At 37.8% G+C, this 16,810-nt stretch overlaps 4 protein-coding genes across 4 annotated transcripts; all 4 read left to right on the top strand.

Annotated features, from left to right (window-relative positions):
• Nucleotides 1-583: 583 nt before the first annotated feature.
• On the top strand, nt 584-3,293 carry LOC113568136 (olfactory receptor 1496-like). The gene has a single exon (XM_081702412.1). The coding sequence runs from the start codon at nt 584-586 to the stop codon at nt 1,577-1,579; it is 996 nt and encodes a 331-aa protein (XP_081558538.1). The 3' UTR covers nt 1,580-3,293.
• A 2,478-nt stretch (nt 3,294-5,771) lies between these two features.
• On the top strand, nt 5,772-6,954 carry LOC118242849 (olfactory receptor 1496-like). The gene has a single exon (XM_035535759.2). The coding sequence runs from the start codon at nt 5,908-5,910 to the stop codon at nt 6,901-6,903; it is 996 nt and encodes a 331-aa protein (XP_035391652.1). The 5' UTR covers nt 5,772-5,907; the 3' UTR covers nt 6,904-6,954.
• Nucleotides 6,955-9,273: 2,319 nt separating this feature from the next.
• On the top strand, nt 9,274-10,574 carry LOC113568137 (olfactory receptor 1E16-like). Its single transcript, XM_035535760.2, has one exon. The coding sequence runs from the start codon at nt 9,429-9,431 to the stop codon at nt 10,419-10,421; it is 993 nt and encodes a 330-aa protein (XP_035391653.1). The 5' UTR covers nt 9,274-9,428; the 3' UTR covers nt 10,422-10,574.
• A 5,138-nt stretch (nt 10,575-15,712) lies between these two features.
• Nucleotides 15,713-16,806, top strand: LOC113568142 (olfactory receptor 1496-like). Its single transcript, XM_026996324.3, has one exon. The coding sequence runs from the start codon at nt 15,799-15,801 to the stop codon at nt 16,792-16,794; it is 996 nt and encodes a 331-aa protein (XP_026852125.2). The 5' UTR covers nt 15,713-15,798; the 3' UTR covers nt 16,795-16,806.
• The last annotated feature ends 4 nt before the right edge of the window (nt 16,807-16,810 follow it).

The raw sequence follows: 16,810 nt of genomic DNA, 5'->3' as shown, positions 1-16,810 counted from the left end.
TATACAAAAACACTTAACTTTCATTACTGGCTAGTTCAGATGGTCATGATTACAAAAATATCAGTGGTTGCAGATCTACACAATAATCTTAAAAATGGGCGTGGCTCGTTTATTTATATAGCACTTTTCATATGCAGTGGCAATTCAAAGTGCTTCACATCAGATATAGAAGTATAATTTAGTGAATAGGTAATCAGAGCTACAATGTATGTAATGCCAGTCACAGATTAAATCCACATAACATCAGTGCTTAGAGTTATTGCTCTAATGAAAACATGATACCTTAGAGGAGAACATAGCAATTATTCATCATAAATCAAAAATAAAGACAAGCAGAATACTACAGGGAATGATGTCAGCAATGATTAAGCATAAATATGTCTGGTCTTTAAAGGTATGCCAGCATATCTTCTCTGATCCAGTAAGGTACGGTATCAGCTTCCCCTACTAGAACTCTGATATGCATTGATTTAGTGTTGATTTAATGTTACTGTCATTGTGCTGTAATAACTGGATTTAATTTAGAATGCTGCAATGGAAATTAAATAACAGAAAAACTTTATTTTTACAGGTGTTATGACAGATGACTGTTAACATGACTTCCACTCAGTTTGTGTCATCAATGAATGAAACATTTTTTCGTCCAACATTTTACATTAGTGGACTTTACAACATTCCACATGCAAAGTACTACTATGCATTTTTATGCTTTGTGTATGCTGTGACTGTTTTAGGGAATTCTTTTATAATGGGCACCATCTACCTGGCACAGAGTCTACACACTGCAAAGTATATAGCAGTCTTCAACTTGGCCTTCTCTGATCTGTGTGGGAGCTCTGCTCTCGTTCCAAAGCTTCTGGACATGTTTCTGTTTGATAACCAATACATATCGTATGGAGCCTGTTTGGCAAATATGTTTTTTGTGTATTGCTTTATGACTCTACAGTCTCTTACTCTGCTTGCTCTGGCTTATGACAGACTGGTTGCCATATGTTTCCCTCTGAGGTATCATGCTATTGTAACCAAAACAGCTATGAGTCTGATCATAGGTATTATGTGGATTGTCTCTTTAACTGTAAATGTTCTCCTTGTATCTCTGATTACCAGATTGTCCTTTTGTAGATCTACTACAGTTAACAGCTATTTCTGTGATCATGCACCTGTTTATAAATTAGCCTGTAATGATAAATCTTTGAACACCGTAATGGGTTATGTCTGTACAGCTGCTGTGCTTTACATTCCATTGATACTAATAATGACCACATATGTTTGTATTGGTTTTGCATTACGGAAAATTGCACATAGTGGTGAGCACATCAAAACTATAAAAACTTGCACCTCGCATGTCATATTAGTGGCCATATTTTATGTACCAATTATTAGTATTTACACTGCAGCTCTTACAACATCTGTAGATACAAATATCAGGATAATCAACACTGCTCTTACACACACTATTCCACCCATGTTAAACCCAATCATATACACTCTCAAGACCGAGGAGGTCATGCAGTCAATTAAAGTACTCTACAAACGATCCAAGATGAAGTCTGCAATGAAACAAGCTGTGAGGAATTAAGTATGAGATTTTCTATTTCTATGATGAATTTGATCCAGAATTACAGTCTGAAAAGTTCATGAATGCACACTCAGGTCAGTTATAGAAATCATTTTTGTTATATCTGGATTTGGATATATTTGGGTGTGTGTGTGTGTTTTTATATTATATATATATATATATATATATATATTGGAAATATTTGGATTAGTAATATATAATTACTTTTTTTAAATTACATTGTCAGAAAGATAAAAGTTATAAAGTTTTTCAGACATATATTTAATGCTTGTAACTCAATAAAAGAGTTCTTATATATTCAGTTCTCCTTCAGAATGTCAGATCCACAGTAGTGAAAAACTGAACTGAAAAAGTAAAAAAACTGTTTGAGGGGAGTGTAAATTTTTGTTGCCATTCATTTTTTTTTGATGAGAAATTGAATACTTTTTCTTTTGATCTTATGTCATCAATGAACAATATAGGCTGTGTATTTAAATCCCTTAAGTACGCATATGATTTTTTATGGAAAAAATACATTTTTTGTGACTTATTTTTTTAGTACTTCTCTCTTGCTCTTTGTTACACCGATTTTGGCGGTGACTCTACATGTGATGCATATTAGCAATTACCCTTTTTGTGCAGCTTTTATCTAGAGAGGTAAAATTATTCACAACATTTGTTTATGGATGACATGGCTGGATGAAGATAAAATAATGAGTTAATTGCGCACTGATATGTAGTTTATAGAAAAGGAAAAATCTATTTGATAATTATTTGTATAGTGCTTTTCATGCGCTGTCACCACAAATGTCACGGTACGGCCCCTCCTCCCAAACCTCGGAGTGAGGAGTACCAGGACGTGAACCTGATTCCGAGACCAAAGAGCATCGGGCACCCAAGGCTTCGCGCAGGGCACGTTGCACTAGAGTCAGCAAGCTGCCACGTGTGACTCACAGAGAGGTGGCACCGTCACCTGAGGACACTCCCTCACCTAATGCACACGCACGCCTCAAGGAGGCAAGAAGGAGGCGTCACCAGTGCCCGCCCCAGAGACAGGCAAAACCGCTGGTGCGCTTCCTGAGGCGTCTGCCCCAATGCCAGAGAAGCCGCCGCCACCCAACTCGGCGAAGGGCGAATCCCCACAGCAGAGTCAGACTCCCACCCAGCCGACGCCTGGGGGACAAGCTGGGGCTCCTGCCAGCTTCCCTGGACTTATTCACAACCATTTGTTGAATTTTGTTCATGTACCTGTCCAGGTAACTGTGCCAGTCCCAGTCACACTTAATGTGTCTGTCACTTTGTCTCCCTTCGTGTCTGTGCCTGTACCCATCAGTGTGTCCGTCCATGTGTCTGTTGTCGTCTTGGCTCCTGTCTTCTTCCCTCTGTCCTGCTCACGCTGACCCGTGTCGGGTCACTCAGTCCTCCGGCCTCGCCATTTGGCGTTGGTTTCGGGGCCATAGCCTGATAGGCTGGTGTGCCAGGATTCGCACCGTTAGGGAGGGGCTCTGTCACGGTACGGCTCCTCTCTCCAAATGTCTCCCTGTGTGTGTGTGTGTCTGTGTTCGTGCATTCGTCCATATGGCCACGCCCTTCCTGTGTTTCACACCTGCTCATCATTGTGTATTGTTAGTGTGTGAGCATATAAGTCTTTTGTTTAAATGTGAATATTGTCAGTGTTTGACCTTGCAATAGCCTAAGCGCTACGTTGTCTTTCGTATTTATCAATAAACGTCGTTGTGTGTCACACAGCTCGTCTATGCATCCTGCCAAGCCTCCCCATGTTAGAACAAAGCACCTTTACAGAAATCCTATCTACAGAGAATCCAAGTGTAGGCACCTAAGCAGCAAGTCAAGGTGACAAGTGGCAAGGAAAAACTCCCTGAGAGCAATGGAAGCACTTTTCATCTGGAAACCAATAGTTCAAGTCAGTCTATAGGAGTAATTCAGGAGAACTTGACAGCAAACAGTAGAACAATACATTGACAGCCTTGTTGAACCACCATGGTCTAACATCGTTTATGCCAAGTCCAAAGCGAAAAATCCTAATTGTCAAATATCCAAAGAGCAGCATGTGACCAAAATCTACTATTTGTGCAGTGTGCACATTTCCCACATGTAAATCCAAGTAAATATTTAAAATAAAGGAGAGACCAATTAAAGGTCAAAAGGTTATGATTTGATTGTGTCAAGCTGGAAAAATCAGACATCTCAAAAGAAAGAAGAAATTTACACAAGTTAACAACATCAGAAGGGAAAAAAATTCTAAGCAGGAGATGACTAGAAGATATACCTCTCCAACAAATAATGGATGTCAATATTTACCATTAGTTTGATTAAGTGTATTTTTAAAGTAGTTTCATCACAGGTGAAAAAGCCAACATCTTCACCATAATGCTGCTACATTCCCTGATTATATTTTGAGTCAAAATCAGTTCCATAAATTTCATTATCTTTTTGACTTTCCTGTAGTCAGCACAGAACCGAACAGTTCCATTTGTCTTTTGGACGAGCAATATGGGGCTGGTTCAGTCATGAATATGTAATGACAAATGGAAAATATAATTAAATCTTAGGAAAAAATCTAAATCTGTTGTATGTAGTTAGTAATTGGGAGATATATTTTTAGTGAGGTGATTTTCGTAGTCAAACTCCCATTGTGACAAATTGAACTTTTCTCTACATGCCTGCTTGAAGTGAGGAAAATACCGTCGTGTGCTTGCATTTGTGCTAAGAGAAGGTCTTAGGAGACAGCAGCACAAGCTCTCTTTTAACCCAGTATAGGAGTTTTTCAAAGGCAGGATATGAGTATCTACTTCACAAATATATACTAAGGTCATTATTCTTAATACCACTGCATCCTCAGTAGCTCCCAATGTTTTATATGTGGGCACACCTTCACCATTTCTGTACACTGCCATGGAGAGCAATGCATTCTGGGAGTTGTGCAAATGTTTTCCTTAGTGTGATACCAAACAAAAGAAATAGTTTTGTTACTCACATAACCTTGAGATACCTTACCCTGCCTAACAGGAGTGAATTCTCACAAAACTTCCCTTATTGCATTATTCAGAGGGCAACGAATGCTGTTCAGGTGCACCGCAGTGTTAGACATGTGTGAGCAGGGGCCCCTATGTTGAAATGTTATACATGTGTGAGCAGGGCCCCCTATGTTGAAGTGTTAGACATGTGTGAGCAGGGGCCCCTATGTTGAAGTGTTATACATGTGTGAGCAGGGCCCCCTATGTTGAAGTGTTATACATGTGTGAGCAGGGCCCCCTATGTTGAAGTGTTATACATGTGTGAGCAGGGGCCTCTATGTTGAAGTGTTATACATGTGTGAGCAGGGGCCCCTATTTTGAAGTGTTATACATGTGTGAGCAGGGGCCCCTATGTTGAAGTGTTATACATGTGTGAGCAGGGCCCCCTATGTTGAAGTGTTATACATGTGTGAGCAGGGGCCCCTATGTTGAAGTGTTATACATGTGTGAGCAGGGGCCCCTATTTTGAAGTGTTATACATGTGTGAGCAGGGGCCCCTATTTTGAAGTGTTATATGTGTGTGAGCTGGGGCCCCTCTGTTGAAGTGTTAGACATGTGTGAGCAGGGGTCCCTATGTTGCATAGTTAGACATGTGTTAGCAGGGGCCCCTATGTTGCAGCGGTGAAAGGTTTGTCCTTTGATAGTGTTGGTCATTGGGTTTTCCATAGTCAGCCTCATCTGAGGCATTCGCATAGTAGCATACCCTACTGTAATCAGATGACCGGGTGTATACAAAAACACTTAACTTTCATTACTGGCTAGTTCAGATGGTCATGATCACAAAAATACCAGTGGTTGCAGATCTACACAATAATCTTAAAAATAGGCGTGGCTCGTTTATTTATATAGCACTTTTCATATGCAGTGGCAATTCAAAGTGCTTCACATCAGATATAGAAGTATAATTTAGTGAATAGGTAATCAGAGCTACAATGTATGTAATGCCAGTCACAGATTAAATCCACATAACATCAGTGATTAGAGTTATTGCTCTAATGAAAACATGATACCTTAGAGGAGAACATAGCAATTATTCATCATAAATCAAAAATAAAGACAAGCAGAATACTACAGGGAATGATGTCAGCAATGATTAAGCATAAATATGTCTGGTCTTTAAAGGTATGCCAGCATATCTTCTCTGATCCAGTAAGGTACGGTATCAGCTTCCCCTACTAGAACTCTGATATGCATTGATTTAGTGTTGATTTAATGTTACTGTCATTGTGCTGTAATAACTGGATTTAATTTAGAATGCTGCAATGGAAATTAAATAACAGAAAAACTTTATTTTTACAGGTGTTATGACAGATGACTGCTAACATGACTTCCACTCAGTTTGTGTCATCAATGAATGAAACATTTTTTCCTCCAACATTTTACATTAGTGGACTTTACAACATTCCACATGCAAAGTACTACTATGCATTTTTATGCTTTGTGTATGCTGTGACTGTTTTAGGGAATTCTTTTATAATGGGCACCATCTACCTGGCACAGAGTCTACACACTGCAAAATATATAGCAGTCTTCAACTTGGCCTTCTCTGATCTGTGTGGGAGCTCTGCTCTCGTTCCAAAGCTTCTGGACATGTTTCTGTTTGATAACCAGTACATATCGTATGGAGCCTGTTTGACCAATATGTTTTTTGTGTATTGCTTTATGACTCTACAGTCTCTTACTCTGCTTGTTCTGGCTTATGACAGACTGGTTGCCATATGTTTCCCTCTGAGGTATCATGCTATTGTAACCAAAACAGCTATGAGTCTGATCATAGGTATTATGTGGATTGTCTCTTTAACTGTAAATGTTCTCGTGGTATCTCTGATTACCAGATTGTCCTTTTGTAGATCTACTACAGTTAACAGCTATTTTTGTGATCATGCACCTGTTTATAAATTAGCCTGTAATGATAAATCTTTGAACACCGTAATGGTTTATGTCTGCACAACTGCTCTGCTTTACATTCCATTGATACTAATAATGACCACATATGTTTGTATTGGTTTTGCATTACGGAAAATTGCACATAGTGGTGAGCACATCAAAGCTATAAAAACTTGCACCTCGCATGTCATATTAGTGGCCATATTTTATGTACCAATTGTTAGTATTTACACTGCAGCTCTTACAACATCTATAGATACAAATATCAGGATAATCAACACTGCTCTTACACAAACTATTCCACCCATGTTAAACCCAATCATATACACTCTCAAGACAGAAGAGGTCATGCAATCAATTAAAGTACTCTACAAACGATCCAAGATGAAGTCTGCAATGAAACAAGCTGTGAGGAATTAAGTATGAGATTTTCTATTTCTATGATGAATTTGATCCAGAATTACAGTCTGAAAAGTTCATGAATGGCAACTCAGGTCAGTTATAGAAATCATTTCTGTTATATCTGGATTTGGATATATTTGGGTGTGTGTGTCTGTGAGGAATTAACAAAGTTTTTCACAATAAATGATAAGAAATAAGCAAAAATCTATGATAAATAAATAGACTTTCTTTTTGCAGTCAAAATGTTAAGACAGAAAAGTGTAAATCACAAAGTAATAAAATACTTTATATACTTTATATATACTTCAGTTATGTTAAATGACTGTGAAATTAAAAAATAAAAATTTATATTACATCATAAAAATTACAATAGTGATAAAGGTTTTTCAGACAACTATATAAAAAAGGCTTCATATAAAGGGATCCAGGGGAAATCAATACAAAAGTATTTACATACCAAACTTGAAAAGTATAAAGTCATGAGTTAACTTTGGACTGGAATATAGGTAACACAGGCTCATCCAGACCAAAACACATTCCCTTTGCTGGGGTACTGGCAGCAATTGATTTCCTATTATGCTTTATGTGGTTGGACTTAGATTTTGTAAGTAAGTAAAATGTATTTATATAGTGCTTTTTCCAGACATAAGTCACAACATGCTTTACAAGGACAAATCTGAAATCATAGGAAACACTCAAGAAAAGGGGGATCCAGTAGCAAGCGGTCTTTATTTTTTCACAGAGTAGGCTAGTAGCACGCTGGCCAGTAATAGTAAGGACTGGGCATCTTAGACTAGAAGCAGCGAGAGCACAGTCCTTCTCGTAGTCTTTCCACTCCGGGGTTGTAACAGGGAGACCGGGAGTCCAGGAGGTACCGAAGGGTCAGGCGGAAGGTGTAGTCTAGAAGTACAATATGATTATCACCAGAACAGGCAGAGAAAAGAACTGCTTGGTATACATCACAAGAATGGCAATACTTTGTGGTTAGTAAAAAGGAGAGCGCAGTGTTAGCAGGAGGTACTAGGGGGGAATTACAAGGTGAACATGATCAGGTGGGGCCAATTAGAATTCAGGTGAGTTTGATGGGACATGACCAAGTGTCTCACAGTAAGATCTTGGCGTGGCACCAAGGGTAGAGTGTCCACAATTTGTGACAAATGTGATGTGCGTGGCACAGAGGAAGCAAGATGCGAGTTTGTGAGGAAGTGCTCTTTATTATCCATAATAAGTAAAGTCTGAAAGCACTAATGAAAGAGAAAAAAAAAAACAGTCCAGTTCTCTAAGTAGCGTTGCGCCTTGCAGTGACACGTAGCTCCGTAGTCTGTTAAAGTGCAACGCTACCTTCCGGGACCTGTGGGTTTAAATAGTGGCGAAAGGAAATAAGGAACAGGTGAACACAATTAATAGATAGGTGATTGGGAGCGGGGCAGGTGTGTGGGGTGATACCGAGCAGGAGGGATGACCAGTCAACTGTGACAACAAAATCACACACAAAAAAGGTTTTTGTTTTACAATATCAAAACTAACCAGGTAAACGGTGTACATCTGATAAGTAAATAGCAGATTTCGATTGCAAAACAAGAAGTTAAAGCAGCAAGATACTCTCTTGGAGCTGGAGACAAAGACCTCCACCAGAGTTTTGATAACTAATTTTTCCAGATCATATTAGAATTTGATTAGGTGAATTCTTAACTTAAAGGAACCAGAACTGTTAGAATGAGGCCTTGGGTTTTTTGACAAGCAGTATATGACAGACATATAAGAAGCATCATCACACTCATCAGTATTCTTCCTGGAAGATTTTTCACACAGTGTGATAAAGCACCAAAGAGGGGATTGTGTTATTTGCATAAGTCCGAGATACCTCACTCTGTATAGCAAGAGGGAGTTAATTCTCCCAAATTCCCAAATTTTTGCATTATGCATGGGGTAGATGATGGCGTTCAGGTGTACTGACCTGGGACCCCATGTCACAGTAGTGTCATCGGTTCTTCCACAGTCAGCCATGCCTGACATATTCTTAAAGTGATATATACCTTACTGTAATCAGAAGGGGTATACAAACTATTTATAGATATCATTATAGGCTAGTAGAGATAGTCATGATTGCCAAAATAGCAGAGATCTACACAATAGTGTAAATAAATGGAAGTCAGCACTACAAAGTGTGCAGTGAAAATCCCTATAACACCAGTGATTAGGTTAGTGCTTTATGAAAGAAAACAGCTTGATACCTCTGAGGAAAACACTTCATCATAAGTCATACGTCAAAACAAGCAAAGTCCTACAGGGAATGATGTCACCAAAGATTAAGCATAAATGTGTCAGTACTTTACATGTATGCTGGTATGCTCTCCATTCTGCAGTAAGGTGCCATATCAAGGCAATTTCCCCTCCTAGATGTCTGATATAATTTGATTATTATTATCATTGATTTTGTGTTTCTGGTATTTTACTACAATAATTTTATTCCCATTTGCATTGTAACAAGGAATTCAGGACAAATAAATGCAAGCCATTATTTTTTACAGGTGTTATGACAGATGACTGCTAACATGACTTCCACTCAGTTTGTGTCATCAATGAATGAAACATTTTTTCGTCCAACATTTTACATTAGTGGACTTTACAACATTCCACATGCAAAGTACTACTATGCATTTTTATGCTTTGTGTATGCTGTGACTGTTTTAGGGAATTCTTTTATAATGGGAACCATCTACCTGGTGCGGAGTCTACACACTGCAAAGTATTTAGCAGTTTTCAACTTAGCCTTCTCTGATCTGTGTGGGAGCTCTGCTCTCATTCCAAAGCTTCTGGACATGTTTCTGTTTGATAACCAGTACATATCATATGAAGCGTGTTTGGCAAATATGTTTTTTGTGTATTCTTTTATGACTCTACAGTCTCTTACTCTGCTTGCTCTGGCTTATGACAGACTGGTTGCTATATGTTTCCCTCTGAGGTATCATGCTGTTGTAACCAAAAAAGCTATGAGTTTGATCATAGGTATTATGTGGATTGTCTCTGTAACTTTAGATGCACTCCTTGTATCTCTGGTTACTAGATTGTCCTTCTGTAGATCTACTACAGTTAACAGCTATTTCTGTGATCATGCACTTATATCTAAATTAGCCTGCAATGATACATTTGTAGATTCTATAATGGGCTATGTCTGTATATCTGTTCTGCTTTACATTCCATTGATACTGATAACTTCCTCATATATTTGTATTGGTTTGGCATTGCAGAAAATTGCACATGTTCAGCAAACCAAAGCAATGAAAACCTGTTCCTCACATGTCATATTAGTGGCTTTATTTTATGTACCAATTATTAGTGTTTACACTGCAGGTTTTACAACTTTTGTAGATACAAATGTCAGAATTATCAACACTGCCCTAACACACACTATTCCACCCATGTTAAACCCAATCATATACACTCTCAAGACAGAGGAGGTCATGAATTCAGTTAAAGTACTCTTTAAACGATCCAAGGTGAAGTCTGCACTGAACAGACCTGTGAGGACTTAAAATAACACAATAAGTTGAAAGATATAAAGTGGGCTATTCAGTTTCTATTATAAAAAAAACTGTTCTAGCATTTCAGTTTGAAAAGTCCCTGAATGTTTTATTTAATGCTCAGAACCATTCTTAAACATTTATCATATGCTAGATTTTTGTAAAGTGCAGTTTTTTTTACTATCATTATTATTATTATTATTATTAGCATTCAAGATGTTAAAGTAAAAAGTTGTAATCAAAAGTAATTCTGTAAAACTTAAGAAAAATAATGTAATGAAAAAATAACTGTGAAGTTACAATTAAAATCTTATTGCATCATCAGAATGAGAAAGATAAAAAAATTAATTTGTGAAGAAACTGAGTTGGCTTGCCAAAGACCCTTCTTTGAAAACTATTACTATGTTAATGGTATAGCTGTCATTATGAAGGGTGGATATATAATTTATCACAAATCTAAAATTAATATAAATTATACTGAATCTACATTAAAGTTTTAATGTAGTTTTAATATAAATTATTTTGAATTGGAGCATGGAGGGATGAAGAAAAGGGTAGTTTTATGAGCGTGGTCAGTATATATCGTAATTTAGTTCTTGGAGTCATTTTTTAATCAAGTTTGATGGTTTTAGATGAAGGGTGTTATTGTATTGGGGTAACAGGCTTGTTATAGTAATTGATGGGTGGGCAGCCCAAGGGACTGTTGCCCTGATGGTTAACTGTAGGGTTCAATCAGGGTTTAAGCTGAGGCAGTGAGGGCACAGTGCACCTAGACTAGGCTTCTGGAACATGAGGACACACGAACATTAACAAGAAGGAGCATGCTTGGGTGAGTACAACTGAACAGAAAGGAGGAAGGAGGACCCTCCTCTGTAAAAACAGAACAGAAAGAATTAAGGGGCAATGAAAACAGAGAAGCCTTGTTTCTGCCCTGAGGAAAAAAACCAAATTTACAGAGAACTTAACTGAATATATTCTCTTTCTCTCTTTGCTCTTAAGAGATCAAATAAAGCAATAATAGATCAAAACAAAGGAAGAACATCTTCCTAGAGAATAACTAAAAAAAATCTACCCCCAGAAAAAACTGAAAGAAGAGGGAGAACTATCCCCAAAGAAAACTGAGAGGCTGAAGGTGAGACTTTCCCTACAGAAATCAACAGAGGGGAGGTTCTCACCAGCAATGCCTCAGTAACCATTCACCACCCAGTGAAGCGGTAGTAGTACGTTTCAGCCACTAACCCTTCACAGCGTGGCCTTTGCAAAGCCCTTATGCATATAAGCGGCGTGTAGATAATCACACTGCTGATTGTTAATTAGTTTACAGGATGTGGCATCCCCCTGGTGGCCACAGATCAGTACTGCAGGCAGCCCTTTAAAATTCTAAAGTCAGAGGGTCCCTATGGCAGGGATGGAGGAATGAATGAAAGGAGAGAAGTAGATAGATGAGTGCCATCTTTGGTGTTGGTACCTAGTAGGTAACTCTTTACAGCAAATTTGATGTCTGTCTTAAAGTAAGAATGGCCTAAATTAATGGTCTGCTATGAGATGGTGAAAGAAGGAACGAAAGGAAAGTACCAACAATATATAACAATATAAAGTGAACATGGGTGAGATGTTGATTCTTTATTCCAAGTTTTATGGAAATGAAGTCTTATTTAGGGATGAAAACTCATTTCATTTCTGAATAAGAAATTAAATACTTTGTTCATACTTTGGCAGTTCTGCCTTTAATCTCTTGACAATAACCAATGGTATAGTAGTAGTATTTAATGCTCACACACCTGTGATTTCTCATGCTGATATTAGTGGCTACAGTACATGCCATCATATATAGCAAGTGAAATAAGTATTGAACACATCATCAATTTTCTAAGTAAATATATTTCTAAAGGTGCTATTGATATGATATTTTCACCATATGTCGGTAACAACCCATCCAATCCACACATGCAAAGAAATCAAACCATAGATGTTCATAAATTATGTGTAATAAGGAGAAATGACACAGGGGAAAAAGTATTGAACACACTTACTGAAATTTATTTAATACTTCATACAAACCCCTTTGCTGGTGATGGCAGCTTCAAGGCACCTCCTGTAGGGAGAAACTAGTCGCATGCATTGCTCAGGTGTGATTTTGGCCCGTTCTACCACACAAACATTCTTCAAATCCTGAAGGTGCCGTGGGCTCCTTCTATGAACTCTGAGCTTTTAGTTCCTTCTATACATTTTCAACTGGATTCAGGTCAGGTGATTGGCTGGGCCATTCTAGCAGCTTTTTTTTTTTTCTTTGAAACCAATTGAGAGTTTCCTTGGCTGTGTGTTTGGGCTCATTGTCTTGCTGAAATGTGCACCCTCGTTTCATCTTTATCATCCTAGTAGATGGCAACAGATTTTTATCAGTGTCTCATTACATTTGTACATTCATACTTCCTTCAATTATATGAAGCATGCCAGTGCCATATGCTGAAAAATAGCCCCACACCATGATGTTCCTACCTCCAAACTTCACTGTTGGTATGGTGCTTTTGGGATGATATGCAGTGCCTTTTGACCTTCAAACATGGTGTGTTTTATGGAATCCAGAGAGTTTAGTTTTGGTCTCATCTGACCAGACTATATTCTTCTTGTCTAATGTTGTTGAGAAAACTTTAAACACGCTTCAACATGCTTTTTCTTCAGCAACAGAGTCTTGTGTGGTGAGTAAGCATACATGGAGGTTGAATGCATTACTTATTGTTTTCTTTGAAACAATTGCACCTGCTGATTCCAGGTCCTTTTGTAGCTCTCCACAGGTGGTCCTTGGCTCTTGGACAACTCTTCTGATAATTCTTTTCACTCCTGTCTGAAATCTTGCGGGGAGCATCTGATTGTGGCCGGTTTATGATGAGATGATGTTCTTTCCGCTTTCAGATTATGGTCCCAACAGTACTCTCTGGAACCTTCAGTAGTTTAGACTGAATTCTTCTGTAATCAATGCCATCAGTATGTTTTGCAACAATAAGGTTGCAAAGGTCTTGAGAGAGCTCACATATTATTTATTTATTTATTTATTAAAAAAAAAATTTTTACCCCTCAGGAGATGTTTCTTGTGTGGCACCTTGGTAATAAGCCACCTTTTTATAGGCCATCAGTTGAACCAGCTGATATTAATTTGTACTAAGTGGCAGGATTGCTTTCTAATTACTGATAGATTTCAGCTGGTGTCATGACTTTCCATGGCTTTTTGCACCTCTCTTTCTTCATGTGTTCAATTACACATAACACATAAAATTATACATAACTTAATTTATGGACATCTATGGTTTGAGTTCTTTGTATGTGTGGATTGGCTCATGAGTCTGGTTTGCTTTCATATATATATATATATATATGCAGCTCAGGGAAAAAAAAAAGATCAGTTTCTCTAGTTCTACAATTGATGGGTATGTGTTTGACCAGGCTGAGCAGTTTAGTTTTATTCTATAAACTACTGGCAACATTTCTTCCAAATTCCAGATAAAAATATTGTATTTTAGAGCATCTGGTTTTTTTTTATGAAAATGAATAACAAAATGTCAAAATAACAAAATAGTTACAGAAATTTCAGCCCACAAATAATGCAATTATTAATTACTAATTATTAACTACAGCTGCCATGTATCTGGTATGCTTTCCACCAGTCTTTCACATTGCTGTTCGGTAATGTTACGCCACTCTTGGCAAAGACATTCCAGGAGCTCGGCTTTATTTGATGGCTTGTGACCATCCATCTTCCTCTTGATCACATTCCAGAGGTGTTCAATGGAGTTCAGGTCTGGAGATTGGGCTGGCCATGATAGGGTCTTGATCTGGTGGTCCCTCATCCACACTTTGATTTACCTGGCTGTGTGACATGAAGCATTGTCCTGTTGAAAAAACAATCATCAGAGTTGAGCAATATTGTCCGAGCAGAAGGAAGCAAGTTTTCTTCCAGCACAGTTTTGTATGTAGCTTCATTCATGCATCCTTCACAAAGACATATCTGCTGAATTCCAGCCTTGCTGAAACACCCCCAGATCATCACTGATCCTGCACCAAATTTCACAGTGGGTGCGAGACAATCTGGCTTGTAGGCCTCTCCAGGTTTCCATCTAACTATTATATGACCAGGTGTTGGACAAAGCTGAAAATTGCACTCATCAGAGAAGATGACCTTACTTCAGTCCTCTACAGTGCAACCCTTATGGTCTTTCTCAAACTTCAGTCTGGCTCTTCTTTGCTTCTCACTGATGAAGGGCTTTTTTTTTTTAGCTTTGCATGACTTCAGCCCTGCCTCCAGAAGCCTGTTTTGAACCATCTTATAAGAATAAGCTGGGACCCAGTATCCCTGTAACATTCTCTATTCTTGTATTGATTAGAAACAGAAAGAATTTAGTGCATTCAGTGTATGAGGTAAACCAATTATCTGTGTCATAACTCCAGGCTACCCCAGGGGCTCCTATGATCTCTGTAAAGCTCTATTTAATAATTTAGATCTCTAGCCCACAAATCGTTTTTGGTTAATGATATTATAATATCCCACAATTTATATTTTTACATAATTCAGCTCATCATTTAACATTACTCTGAAGAGTTAACTAGAGTGACATAAATGTAACATAGCTATTGTACTGAGTGGTCACCTTACATATAGTTGGCTAGATGTTTGAATAACCGCCAGCCTGTCAATTTGCCACAAGACAGCTATGTTCTTTCCAATTACTGGTAAGATATTGCATTCCAGTAACTGTTATTTTGAGTAATATTGACACATATCAAGCACACTTCAAATTAAAGTTGTGAAGTATTGTGTAAAATTTAGTTGTGAGTGAATTAAGTGAGTGAAAGCATATGTATATGTAAATACTGAATATAGTCATAGTTACAGACTCACATTGGCAAGATGATAAGTAAGAAGCCAAATAGCAGTTTGACTGTGTGTGTGTTTGAGGTCCTCAGAGATATGATTATTATTTTTTTTCCATCATTGTAAGAGACATTATGAATTGCCATTGTGTATGAAAGGTTATATGCAAATAAACTTCCCTTGCCTTAATGCCAGCCTACAAATCCTAGACCCTGTCTCTTAGTAACAGCCAATGGGCACATATTGATGGTCATTATTGCTTTTTCTCTGATGTAACCACAAATTTGCCTTTAAAAAGGAGACAACAAAGACTTCAAAAGATTTGCTGGGTTTATGATGCAATCGCAAATAAAGAAAAGACTATATTTCTCTCTGAGTTAAATTGTTTGTTTTCCTTTTTTGGCCACAGTTGTTTTTATAAAAAATGCAACAACTATATTCTCATAGACAGTGTAAATGGAATTAAATTAGACTGCTACAAAATAAATGAAATAAATTAATTTATAGGTGTTTTGATGCTAGATGACTGCTAACATGACTTCCACTGAATCAGTGCCATTACTGAATGAAACATTTTTTCATCCCACATTTTACATTAGTGGACTTTACAACATTCCATATGCAAAGTACTACTATGTATTTTTATGTTTTGTGTACGCTGTGACTGTTTTAGGGAATTCTTTTATAATGGGCACCATCTACCTGGCACAGAGTCTACACACCGCAAAGTATATAGCAGTCTTCAACTTGGCCTTCTCTGATCTGTGTGGGAGCTCAGCTCTCGTTCCAAAGATAATTGACACATTTCTGTTTGATAACCAGAACATATCGTATGAAGGTTGTATGGCAAATATGTTTTTTGTCTATTGCTTTATGGTACTGCAGTCTCTTAATCTGCTTGCTTTGGCTTATGACAGACTGGTTGCCATATGTTTCCCTCTGAGGTATCATGCTGTTGTAACCAAAACAGCGATGAGTCTGATCATTGGTGTAATATGGATTTTTTCTGTGACTCTCAATGTTCTCCTTATATCTCTGATTACCAGATTGTCCTTTTGTAGATCTACTACAGTTAACAGCTATTTCTGTGATTATGGTCCCATCTATAAATTAGCCTGTAATGATAAATCTATCAGTTCTATAATGGGTTATGTCTGTACAGCTGCTCTGCTTTACTTTCCATTACTACTAATAGCGGTTTCATATGTTTGTATTGGTTTAACATTGCGGAGAATTGCACATGGTGATGAGCAAATCAAAGCAATGAAAACCTGCACCTCCCACATCATATTGGTGGCTTTGTTTTATGTACCAATTGTTAGTATTTACACTGCAGCTTTTATAACATATATAGATGCAAATGTCAGGATAATAAATGCTGCTCTTACACAAACTATTCCACCCATGTTAAACCCAATCATATACACTCTCAAGACAGAGGAGGTCATGCAGTCAATTAAAGTACTCTACAAACGATCCAAGATGAAGTCTGCAATGAAACAAGCTGTGAGGAATTAAAACAATAGAAAATACA

The sequence above is a fragment of the Electrophorus electricus genome, chromosome 19 (assembly GCF_041902795.1).
Source record: "Electrophorus electricus isolate QZ-2024a chromosome 19, ASM4190279v1, whole genome shotgun sequence".
In the NCBI taxonomy this organism is placed as follows: domain Eukaryota; kingdom Metazoa; phylum Chordata; class Actinopteri; order Gymnotiformes; family Gymnotidae; genus Electrophorus; species Electrophorus electricus.
Note: the sequence above shows the minus strand (reverse complement) of the source record. Positions and strands in the feature narration are given on the sequence as shown.